The sequence below is a fragment of the Ruditapes philippinarum genome, unplaced genomic scaffold, assembly GCF_026571515.1.
Source record: "Ruditapes philippinarum isolate M1 unplaced genomic scaffold, ASM2657151v2 ctg2298_1_1_1_1, whole genome shotgun sequence".
In the NCBI taxonomy this organism is placed as follows: Eukaryota; Metazoa; Mollusca; class Bivalvia; order Venerida; family Veneridae; genus Ruditapes; species Ruditapes philippinarum.
In genome coordinates, this window is record NW_026867384.1 from 215761 (window position 1) to 228984 (window position 13224).

The 13224-nt window shown below is 32.2% G+C and overlaps 1 protein-coding gene across 3 annotated transcripts in view; it reads right to left on the reverse strand.

Annotated features, from left to right (window-relative positions):
* Nucleotides 1-7445, reverse strand: part of LOC132735911 (coiled-coil domain-containing protein 33-like) — a 34764-nt gene extending 27319 nt beyond the window's left edge. The window contains exons 1-3 of one of the 3 annotated variants that reach the window (XM_060722947.1): nucleotides 7211-7445; nucleotides 2422-2589; nucleotides 787-919 (exon numbers count right to left, since the gene is read on the reverse strand). In XM_060722947.1, the coding sequence (XP_060578930.1) occupies nucleotides 787-919; nucleotides 2422-2574 (286 nt within the window). In that variant the 5' untranslated portion in view covers nucleotides 2575-2589; nucleotides 7211-7445. Of the gene's footprint in view, nucleotides 1-786; nucleotides 920-2421; nucleotides 2590-3243; nucleotides 3984-7210 lie in introns of those variants that run through there. The other 2 variants (XM_060722946.1, XM_060722948.1) reach the window with 2 other exon arrangements.
* Nucleotides 7446-13224: the final 5779 nt, after the last annotated feature.

The following is a 13224-nucleotide window of genomic DNA, read 5'->3' on the forward strand; positions in this document are numbered from 1 at the left end:
TTTATCCTGCTTTGATTTTGGAACAGTTCATTCAAAGTTGAAGGGATTTAAATATCAAAATTTAAAAAATGAGCTGCCAACAGTATAGTTTTTTGTTATTTTTGGTTGGGTTTTACGCTGCACCAACACAGTATAGGTCACATGGTGACTTTCCAGCTTTGCTACTGGAGGAAGACCTTTAGCTTCCCTTCCATGCATTATTTCAGGCACAAAATGGCACCTAAATAGAACCACAGACATATCAGTAAGCTAGCTGGATGGCTTTCTCACATGACAGAATCCAAAGTCCCTGTCAGGATTCGAACCCACAACAGTAAGGGACAAGTCTGGTCTGACTGCACAGTTGTGCAAGCTGGTCTGGCTCTAAACTGGTGGCAAAGGCCAATCACTTTTGGTTTCAGGGGATAAAAGGTTAATTTCTGAGAGTTATAGTAATTATTCATCCAAATTTTCATAATATCTATTAGTAATCCATAGCAAAATATATTAAATAATACTTAAAGGTACAACTATCATTTATATGAAAATAATAAAATTGATGTTTCACAAAACATTTCATTTTATGAGCTAAAATTGATTGCTATATAATCCAAGACAGACAAACAGAATGTAATTTATCTCAATATTTTAAGATTATGTCAAAATTTTGTACATGTATTTCATGTTATTAGTATACACATCAGGGCTTTTACATATTTTGTATTCCACAAAACATATAGGTATGATTAGGGTTACTTCTTACTGATTTATATGGGAATGTAGACTAAAGAAACATATAATTAATACCTTTAGGGAACCTAAATGTGAATCTTCTATCTTTAAAATAACTCAGTGGAACATTCTCCTCTTGTTTTGTAGAATCGGTTCGTAGCTGTCTCTTTGATTCCCAGATCCCATCCGTTCCTTTCATAACCTTGACCTGAAATATAAGTAAACAAATGTAATAAAATAATTTGCATTTTTCTTTTCTATTCTTACCCTGTTCAAAGTTCTTTACCAATCCACCATAAATGCAACTCTCTCTATCTTTCTCTCTTTCGCAAAGTAACTTTAAAGGATCACAACTAGAAAAAGAACTTAGTTTCCAAGATATTACTTTTGGTTTTTAATGAGTGGCATCAGTAAAAATGTTTTATCATACTTCATTTCAAACCTATAATATATTTTTCTTTATCATTTTTCCAAACTCATTATTACTGAGATTGAATGCTACTAGGCAAATGTTAGGAAGCATACAACATGCTGCATTTATGTTTGCATAAACTCTTTAAAGTGACACTGTATTTATCACTATATTGTTGTTACGTTGTTCACAACAATCCTTTATAAAATTTTAACTCAATTTCAGTTAGACTGTAAGACAGCATATTTTTCAACACACAATTTTCAAATATTGAAATAAAGTCAGGGCCAAAAAAACCTTCTTTGTAGAGGCCGAATATAGGCTGCTTCCCCAACCAAACTAGCCTCTTTTTTCCCCAGTTTGGTCCTCAAAATTCCCCAGTATTTTGAAATTTCCCATAGAATTTAGAACAAAATTAAATGATGGTGTTGAATTAAGGTCTTTTACTGCCTTATTAGTATTTCCCAGTGCTTTTTGCTTTTCTATTTTGAAGAACTTGTTAAAAGTTTGAGTTAAATTTGATACCCCTTTTCCCAAAGTATGCCAAAGTCACGTATATTTTCCCCAAGAAAAAGGCTGAGGCCCCATCCCCAAAAACGGTGTTTTGGCCCTGAAAGTTCTGCTTATGCAACAAACCGGAATATTTCAGAAAAAGCATATAGGACAATGGTTTTATATTACAATCTTAACCAAGAGAGAACTAGATATGATTTGTTTATAAGGTGTGACATAGCTTCAAGTCTAAAATAATAAATGGACTGTGAAATCAGGTTCCCTGTGTTCAATTCCTAGATGGTGCAGGTCACTTTTGTTGTGATTGACCATGAAATCCTTTCTACAGTCATTTGCACTGTACCTTGGTTCTGACATGTACAGAAATTATCAGTTCCTTGCGAAAGTGAAGGCAACTAGTACTGGTAAACTGATTGACAGCTTGCCCAGCCAGGAACGATGTGGTGGCTGAACTGTGCTCTGGTAAATTAAATGTTGCTTACTGCTGTGATCCAGAGTGAAAACTACCAACACCACCACCACCAAGTCCAAAATAAAATAATCAGTTTCAAAACTGAAAACTGACCTCATTCATCAAATCATGATGTCACAATATTTATGATGAATTGAGCTCCATAAGATTTTTAGATTGTTCAAAAAAAATTGTCAAACATTTGTATATTATCAATAAGTGTGCACATGGACATGTTTGCAAACAAGGTTCAATGTACAACATATTTTTTTGTTTAAAGCGAGGCTTTTTCGTCATATTTGAGAAAAAAAATAGCTCAATAAAGTTTGCTTACCTGACTATAGTCTTTAATGAACGAGTTATGAAGCGTGATCACCAGATAGTACCACCCTTCATGGTTAAACTGTGCATCCATTACATCTATAGAAAACTCCATTTCCTTACCCTCTATATTGGGTAGTGTCTGGCTCTCCATTATCATAGACATTGTGACCGGCTATTCCTATAATGTACCAAGTGATAATAATGTATAGGTGTAATAATGCATATTATTAAAGCTGCACATAACAGTTGTTTTTCGCAGTAAATTGATTTTGGGAAAAACTACCACTAAAAAGCTAATTTGGAAAGTAAAATAACTGGTGTAAGTTCCGATTTTATGGGAAAACTGCACAATTCTAAAAAAAAGTTTCAATTGGGAATAGACCTTTCACAGGCATCTATTATATAAGATGAAAAATCACTACATGCAATCAAAGCTTTAGAAAGTCAAATTTCAGAAAAAATACATCAAGAATTTATAAATATACACAATCTAGGAAAAAATCACTTGCTAAATAATTTTATTTTTCATATTGTAATACATTTTAGTTATTTTTTGTGGTTAATGCATGAATCTGGTGACACCCTGCTTAACCAAGTTAAAACAATTGATATTTGAAGGGTCAAAACCTTACAATCCTTTATATTTAATTGGCAAGAATTGATATATAAATAGCGCTATGCATGCCATTTAGAAAAAATTAGTTTTAAAGAAAGAAATGCAAAATCTTGGCATTCTGAAACATAATATTTTGAACAGCTGATAGTCGAGCTATTATCTTTTTTTTGGGGGTACATTTTTGAAATAATAATAAAAACCCTTTGTTCTACTTACTTTATATTGTACCCAAATGTTATTTTTTGTTGATTTTCTTGTCTGTCCAGACACAAAAAGTTGACGAAATTTATTAAATATTTTCAAAACATTAATATTTTTTCACTTGCTCTTAATCCATTTTCTAGAATCAACTTTTTTTTTAAATTTTATAATTCATCCATCGATCATTCACAATTCAATTTTAATCCACAATTTTTTTTTTAAATACAGATAAACACATTAATTCATTACATCACCAGTGTCATTTTTAACAATTAATTTTTTTTCCTTACAATGAAAATTCAATAACACAAATTGATAAACATAATGTATATTACCGCATAAAGCACAGTAAATAGTGATGTCACAAAACTGAATTTTCACTCTATCTGTATTTAAAATTCAATCAATAAATATAAAAGCGCAATATGCCAATAGATCAAATCATTATCAAACATTCTCGCTGATCAAAAATATTTCAGCATATTGCTTTTCATAGGCGTCATCTTCTATTCAACTGAGCCTCTTTATAACACGATGAATTTCTTTTCAAATTCCTTCCAATACTATATAGAAATCCATTGATACAGCCTCATTGTAAACTATTTATCCACTGTACAGCAATAAAAGGAATCATTTCAATCAGAAATTTATTGGGTAAACATTAAAGTATATAAATATAAACAGTTTTTAACTATCCTTCGCACAACATCGTGTTAACATTCACAGTTTTTATTCAATTTAAACTTTAGGCTTCTTAATCTTTCATCCATCAGTTAAGCTAATTTGTTAAGTTACTGTAACACTAAATAATTAATATAGTTTTATTTTTATTTTTTTATAATTATTATTGTTAAATTAAACATATTTTCATAGATCAGTAAGAAAATTTTTTTTGGATAGCTCAGTTGTAATATAGATTTAATAAACAATAACTTATATGCAATACACGATTTGTACTTTATAAAACAATGTACTATAGGAAGAGACAATAATAGCAATATAAAACACATTCATACTTCAGGTATAAATTATAATCTTTATTAAACAAAGAAGTTAACTGACTAACCGAGATTCTTCTTTTAATGTACTAACAATGATGTTCAACAAATATGGTCTGAATATAAAAAAATAGTGACTTTAATACAAACACAATGGCATTCTTAATGAAATTTTAAAAATATTCCAAATTTTAAGACTTAACTACATAAACAAAAACTTGGTATTCATGTAAAAAGAAAAGAAACATAATAAAAATAATGAGATTTCCTAATATTATAGTAAACATTCATAATATTCTTGAAGAGTGAAAAAGAAAATTTGTTTTTCATCTATAGATATTGATAATATTGGGTACCATAATGGTACTTTATATTTTGAGCTAATTGTAATAATAAAAAATACTTTTTTCATCAATTTATTTTTCTTATATTGACTACAGTACTGCATTTTTAATTTTAAGTACATATTGATATCAAAGTTTAAATCAACATTCAAAGACTATAAGATTGAGGTCATTCTGTCATGTTTACCGGAAATGCTGTTATATTCAGATTAGTAAGATAACAACAATTTCCATGGTGACACGGTAGCAGCAGAAAGCACTATTATTTAATTTATAGTTTCAAAATTCATACTTGTTCAGGGCTCTTGTTTGGTAAAATTTGGGGCCGAATATCGGCCCCATTCCCCAACCAAACAAGAGCCATGTCAACATGGCCATCCCCCGCCGAATGTGTTTGCTCATTGGAAGAATGTATATGTAGTAGAACAGAATAATTTCATTTTAAGAGGTCTTTTGGTAATGAAAACTGATGGCTATAGTGATCACAGATTTGAAACCTATGTGAATACTGATGGCTGAAAATAACAAAGGGCAATAACTGAAAAATAATGCAGGGTAGGTTATCATTCTTGTGTGCTGCATCCTTCCTCAGTAAAATCTATCCACCTATGAAGTTTCAAGTTGATACCTCAAATACTTTTTGAGAAAAAAATTGAATTGAAATATTAAGTATGAAAAATAACAAAGGGCAATAAATCAAAAATTATGAAAGGTAGAGTTATCATTCATGTGCAGTGCACACCTCCTGAGTGAGATCTATGCACCTATGAAGTTTCATTTTGATATCTCAAAGGCTTTTTGAGTTATGCTGTGGACAAAAATTAATTTTGAAAAATAACAAAGGGCAATAACTCAAAAATAATGCAGGGAAGAGTTATCATTCTTAAGCACTGCACTCCTCCTCAATGAGATCCATATACCTTTGAAGTTTCAAGTTGATACCTCAAATACTTTTTGAGATACATGTAAGCTCTGGACAAAATAGCATGAAAAAAAACAAAGGGCAATAACTCAAAAATTGTATATGGAAGAGTTATCATTCTTGCGCACAACATTCCTCCTCAATAAGATCTATCCACCTATGACATTTCATGTTGATATCTCAAACACTTTTTGAGTTATGCTCCACTCAGGTGAAAAATTGTGTATGAAAAATAACAAAGGGCAATTACTCAAAAATTATGAAAGGTAGAGTTATCATTCATGTGCACTGCACACCTCCTGAGTGAGATCTATGCACCTATGAAGTTTCATGTTAATATCTCATAGGCTTTTGGAGTTATGCTCTGGACAAAAATCAATTTTGAAAAATAACAAAGGGCAATAACTCAAAAATCATGCCAGGTAGAGTTATCATTCTTGTGCACTGCACTCCTCCTCAATGAGGTCTATCCACATATAACATTCCTCCTCAATAAGATCTATCCACCTATGACATTTCATGTTGATATCTCAAACACTTTTTGAGTTATGCTCCACTCAGGTGAAAAATTAGGTATGAAAAATAACAAAGGGCAATAACTCAAAAATTATGAAAGGTAGAGTTATCATTCATGTGCACTGCACACCTCCTGAGTGAGATCTATGCACCTATGAAGTTTCATGTTAATATCTCATAGGCTTTTGGAGTTATGCTCTGGACAAAAATCAATTTTGAAAAATAACAAAGGGCAATAATTCAAAAATCATGCAAGGTAGAGTTATCATTCTTGTGCACTGCACTCCTCCTCAATGAGGTCTATCCACCTATGAAGTTTCAAGTTGATAACTCAAATACTTTTAGAGATATGCTCCGGAGACTATTTCTATATCCTCCGCCGAAAATTTTCGGCGAGGGATAAAAAGTGTGTTTTTTATCCTCTAAATCCTAAAAAAATCCCCCTTTAAATCTCTTGAAATTTATATCTAACGGGCATAGAAAACACCGATTGGCGAATACATATTCCGTGAACGGCAACCGGAAATTAGTACGTATTCCGCGAACGGCAGTTGGAAATAAGTATGGATATACATGTATAAATAAAACGTTCCGGACAGTTTTTAGCATTCCAACATGTCGCACAATTTCAAGTCTTACCGGAAAAAAAATTTCCCCCTTGAATGAAAAATACTTGAAAATCGTGCAAAATTCCCCCCCCCCCCCCCCTGCATGGACCCTGGCCACATTTTCAAAATGCCAACAAGAGCCCTGTTGTTCTACAAATTGTACACACTGAAAAATTCCACTCAAACAGCACAAATTGCAGCTGAAATTAATCAAAATGATTTGGTATTTCACAATGTTGCATTCAATGGAGGAAAAGTTTTGCAGAGATTCATTGTACAGAAACAATTAAAATTTGGGGTTTGTGTCATAAATGATGCAACTTTTTTATATGAACTTTTGAAGAAATAAATTCTGTATAATTATACAACTGTTTCTTTAATGAAGATCTATAAATTTATTTAATATATCATTTTGAGATGTCAACACAAAGAAGGAATCAATACATTGTGACAAATTAAAAATCAATGACCTTAGACTTGCTTGATCATCAAAATCCCAAGTCTTGGGCAAGATAACTTAAGACAAATTTAATCCTTCCTTAAACAAAAAGATCATGCTTTAATGATTATTACAAGTTAAAGTATCAAACCTACACTTAGGATATCGTAGTATAATAAATCTAACAGATGATTAACCATATTTCTATCTCTCTGACGGTAACTTCATTGTGGGTTTTGTTGTAGGAATCTTTCAACCAAAATTTGATTGTTTGCATAGTTTCAAGAAGTTATGCTCTCTTCTATCTGCCTCTGTCTTAATGTGATTTCTTTAAAACAAATAATTTATTGCACTGTTTAAGATAGTTTGAATTTAAATACAACTAATAACTTAAAACTAGGAAATGAATTTTAATGCTGTTGACAGATTTGTAAATTCCCTCTCTTGGAACTTCCTGTTTCATTTGTGCTGCTTTTGCCTTTTTCCATATGCACATGTTGGTGCAGTGGTAAATTTTGACCAGGATATTTTATCCTATCAATAATCAGTACAGAGTTTAACTTTAATGTTTATTTTATTGTAATGGTCCTTTATTGCTCAGAATAATTAAAGTTAAACTTTATACTGATTTTTGATAGTAAAAAGTTTAACTTTAATATTTAAATATTAAGCAAAACAAACAAACACTTGCAGTGGTCAGAACTCAAATCCCTTTGAATACATGCGTATACACCTGTATGTGGCTCTCATATATTGTATTTATAAACCTTTTTATGGTAATGTAATTGATGTTGAATGTTCTGTAAACTTTTGGCGGAAACTTATTTTACTCATTCTGCAAATCATTGTATAGATGTATATATTTTACTTTCTTACTGAGCAATAAAGGACCATAACAATAAAATGAAAATTAAAGTTAAACTTTATACTGATTTTTTTGCTTAATATTTAAATATGGACAATTTTAGAATATAACTGTAAATTCTTGGTATTTTTGTAAGATTTTAAATAAACATCATTAGGACAACAACAAAATTAATAAAGGTTTATATTTCTATCTGTAACAATCATAATATGTTACAGATGAATCAGATCAATTTGTATTTGCATAACAAAGTTTTAACTAAAGGGCTTTCAAATAAACATTTATATGGGAAAAACTATATGATACTGATAGCGAACAGCATGGATCCTGATCGGACTGCGCGGAAGTGATGTTCCTATTATAGCAAATGTAAAAAATGTAGCTATAACTCTGTATAAAAAATGCAAGCAATGTATACAAAATGCAAGCAATGTATACAAAATTCAAGCAATGTATACAAAATGATTTGAGACACTAGAAAATGTAGTTTCACTATTTTAACAGGGGCGTAACTAGGGGAACTCCTGTATACGCCCATCCGTACAAATCAATCCTGTGTTCCGACAAAATAACATGCGCTGAAAGTTCTAAAAACGTGATAAAAACAGAGGGGGGTTATGTGGTCGGGGCAATATATATTCATATAGGCCTACTTTATTTTTTATCATATTTAAACTGTATATAAAAAAATCATAACATGCTGTTCAGTATTTATTAATATCTTTTTAAATGATCTATATTGCGATATCTTATACAGATTCAGCGGAGGGAAGTTACAAAAAGCTTCAGGTGCCTGGTTCAGCACCGATTATTGGCCAAGATATTCCCCGAGCATTGACCCTTTATTTCCCACATTGGCCCTTTTGTGTCCTCTTATGGTTTTGGTTAGGTGCCTTCGGGGTACCCTGCTGGTGTGGTTGGATTGAGTAGGGGGCTACGTTCTGCCAACCCCGCCTTGTATGTTTTATTTTTGTTCTCATCTTTAATTTAATCAGAAAACAAGCAACAAATTGGTGTAATTTCTCAAAGATCGTCGAAAGAAATACAAATTTCTCATGGCATATTAATCAATTGATTGCTGCAGAGAATTACTTTGCCGTGTTGAAAAGGCAGAGTGTAATATTCCATCTTAATTGTATGCATTTATTTAAAAGAATCGCCAGATTCTTGTATAAGTTGTTATTATTCATTGTAGTCGGCAAAATATTGCGACGAGTCATCAAGCAAGTTCCATGCAAAGTTATAACTATCTATCTATCATTAATTAATTTACTGACATTATTGCTGAAAGGAGATTTTAAAATATCTTCGCGTGTATAATATATATATAACCTGTATAATATAACGCGGTATTTTTGATATATGGAAATGTAATGAAAAACTTAACAGGCCAAAGCATTCACTGAACCTAGTCACAATTTTCACACTATCATCATTCTTAATAATTATATTGATACAGCAGTTGCTACTTATGAAGGTGCAGAATGACGGTCTTTCCCGAGAGAGCAATTGGGGCATTGTATCTCGCATTTAAAATGCAAATGCGAATAAACCCATCTTTGTCCGAGAGTCTCAGTGTTAGGTTTGGCTTATGTGATGGACTAACATGAACTTGGCAATTGCCGTCCAGCGGCCCCGGCTTTGTACCCAAATTTTAGGCATTGTTTGACCCTTTTAGTGGTCATGCCAGTTCTCGGCAACAACTGAGCTAAAACGTCGGACTTCTATGGGGACTGAAAGTATGTCTGTTTTAGGTCTCATCAATGTTTATAAATATAGGGTAGTAAATGCTGAGTAGACAACTTTACATACCAATAAAACAGACGTTTAGCTTCTTTTTTCTTCTTCTTTTTTTGTTGTTGTTGTTTTTTGTTTAGTTTTAAATCTACTGAATACGGGAGATTTGTTGCTATAACATCAGTTTGAAGCTCGCAAAATAACAAATTTGTGCTGCAAAAAAATCAATTATAAATATAAGAAATGTTTTATGGTATATAAAACGTCCTTGTTCATTTTACATATTTTAAAATTGATAAAAATGGTTTGAAATCATGTTGTAAATTTAGCCTCTAGATAGTCACGAAATGCCAAGATATCACTTCCTCTTTCAAAAATTTTCTCGGGGGAGCATGCCCCAGAACCCCCCTACTTAAGGAGTACATATCAAAATAGCTCAGTTACGCCCCTGTTTAAGGTGATACAGTTTTTAAAAATCATAATGTCAAATATTAATTAAATTTACAAAACCTTGATTTTAATAAATGTCAAATAAACAATGACTTTGATATAGACATAACATTCACAGCCCTGTTTTAATTTTACAAACCATGAATTAGCATATTAATATAAGTGCTCCCGCTGAGATTTGAACTCAGAACTCCTCTTATGTGATACACTAAAGAGGCATTTTGACAATTAAACTACAAGAGCTTAAAACTTACTAGCCATGGCTTGTAATACATTTAAAAGATTAACATTCTTCCTACTTTTTTTGCATCCATAGTTTTTAAGCAGCCAAATATAGGTAAGTGCCAAATATCTTGGGTCTATTCTAAATAAAAAACTATTTTATCCTGAAAATTCTTATTTTTTTTGTAAAAAGAATTTCTCAGAATCATTTCAACTACAAGAATCATTTCAACTGCATGTTTAAGAATTGTTTTTAAAACAATAGCTGTCGGTAGGACAGCAACGCTCGACTATTCTTAATGCTTGATAGTAAAAGAGCCTTGATAATGTAAAATTTTATTTAATATTATAGTTAATAACAAAAGAACAAAATTTTTCTTGAAATCCATGTTACAGTTATAGGCCTTGAAGAGAGTCCTTTTATGCTCTCAAATAAGAGTATAAAATTTCAACTTGTTTCAATAGAATATGAAAATATCTGTGGTGGTATGCAAATCTAAATGTAAATTCTAAGTTGAACAAGAGGGCCATGATGGCCCTGAGTCGCTCACCAGAAACAACTGCTTTTCAGTGTTGGAAATTATTTTTCAAAAGAAGTTGCTGAAAGGCAAGTCCAGCTCTTTCGGCAAGTTCAACTCAACTTTAACTTGCCCCTCTAGTAATATACTTTCACAACACTGATTGTTTTAGCTTTTTTTCTTCATAATAAACAATAGGGCCACTAAGATGGCCCTAGATCACTCATCTAACCCATCATTTCATTATTCACAATATAAATTGAAATATTTTGCCCTAATATTTTGGAAAGGCTTTGTTAAAAATATGTATGTTGCAAGTGTGTTCCTATGAGACTATGTAGAATAAATGCAGAATAAATGACCACTAGAGCAGGATTAATTTTGACTGGACAATTTTTTTTATAACTTTTTTGAATGAAAACACAAAATGTCACATGCAAAACATGTAAGGTGTAGATGTTTGAAGTTTTCAGTAGGAGATGATGTTCAAAGGTTTTCTATATTAGCTTTAGCGGCCCCTTTAAGGGGCAAATCAAATTAATATGAACAAACTTGATAAAAGACTACCTAAGAGTGCTACAGACAAAGTTTGGTGATTTCAGTAGAAAATGATGTCCAAAGATTTTTCTATTTTTAGCCGTAGAGACCCCTAAAAGGGGCCAATCAAATTAATATGAGCAAACTTGATAACAGACTATCTAAGAATACTACAGACAAAGTCTGGTGATCATCCATCAATTAGTGCTGTAGAAGAAGACATTTAAAGGTATTTCTATTTTAAGCTTTAGAGATCCCTGAAAGGGGCCAATGAAATTAATATGTGTAAACTTGATAACAGACTATTCAAGAATGCTACAGACATATTTTGGTGATCATCCATCAATTAGTTCTATAGAAGCACACATTTAAAGGTATTTCTATTTTTAGCTATAGCGGCCCCTAAAAGGGGCCAATCAAATTAATATGAGCAAACTTGATAAAAGACTACCCAACAATGCCACAGACAAAGTTTGGTGATCATCCATCTATTAGTTCTGTAGAAGAAGATGTCTAAAGGTTTTTCTATTTTTAGTCCTAGAGGCCCCTAAAAGGAGCCAATCAAAATAATATTAGCAAATTAGATAAAAGACTACCTGAGAATGCTACAGACAAAGTTTGGTGATCATCCATCAATTAGTTCTGTAGAAATAGACGTTTAAAGGTTTTTCTATTTTTAGCTTAAGCGGCCCCTAAAAGGGGCCAATCAAATTCATATGAGCAAACTTGATAAAAGACTACCCAAGAATGCTACAGACAAAGTTTGGTGATCATCCATCAATTAGTTCTGTAGAAGAAGATATTTAAAGGTTTTTCTATTTTTAGCTCTGCCAACACCTAAAAGGGGCCAATTGGAATGACATGAGCAAATTCAAGTGTGACTGTCACAAGCATGCTACAGACCAAATTTGAAGCAAATCTGCTTAGTAGTTTCAGAGAAGAAGACTACTGTTGACGCATGGCGACGGACGCCTGTGCATCCCCCTTTGATACTAATAGCTCACCCCGAGCCTTCGGCTCTGGTGAGCTAAAAAGGGGCATTATTCTGTCAAAATGCTTGATACAGTTATCTCCTCTTGTCTACAGGTTGGGGTTATAATGGTGAACAAGTGTGCAAAGTTTAAAAGCCATAATGTCAATGAACTTTGAAAATATTTGAGGTATTACAAAAACTTTAACATAAGTTTTTACGGGTGACTACAATAGCTCTACTTATTCTTATCGAATAGTCGAGCTAAAGAGCACACTTAAAGTGATGTTTCATGATTTTCCTTCCACAAAGCATTACGAGTTGTGTATCATGTAAGCATTACAAGTTTTGAAATTGTGAAATAAAATTGATATTTAACTGTTTTGCAACATTGAAATACATATTTGAAAATTTACAAAGGGCAATATCTCAACAAATAAGAAGTGCAAGGAATAGCAATTCTTGTGCTCATTGAAAGAAGCATGCATACCAAGTTTGGTGTTAATCTGACCGATAGTCAGTGAGTTATGCTCCAAACAAGCCTAAGGGGATGCCGAAATTAACAAAGGGCAACAACTCATAAATCATTAAGTGCAGCATACAAGTTCTTGTGCACTACACTTCTCAATGAGATACATCATCCTATGAAGTTTCAAGTCAATAGCTTTCAAAGAGTAGGAGAATTGGCCCGGACATTTTAATTATGAAAACTTACATGAGGCAATAACTCAAAAATATATCATGAAATACAAAGTACCAGTTTAAGTGTGCTACACTTTTTCTTGAGATCTATTATCCAACAAAGTCCATAGCTTTCATATTTAGGAGAAATGGCCTGGACAAAGGGCAATAACTCTAAAAATAGGAAGT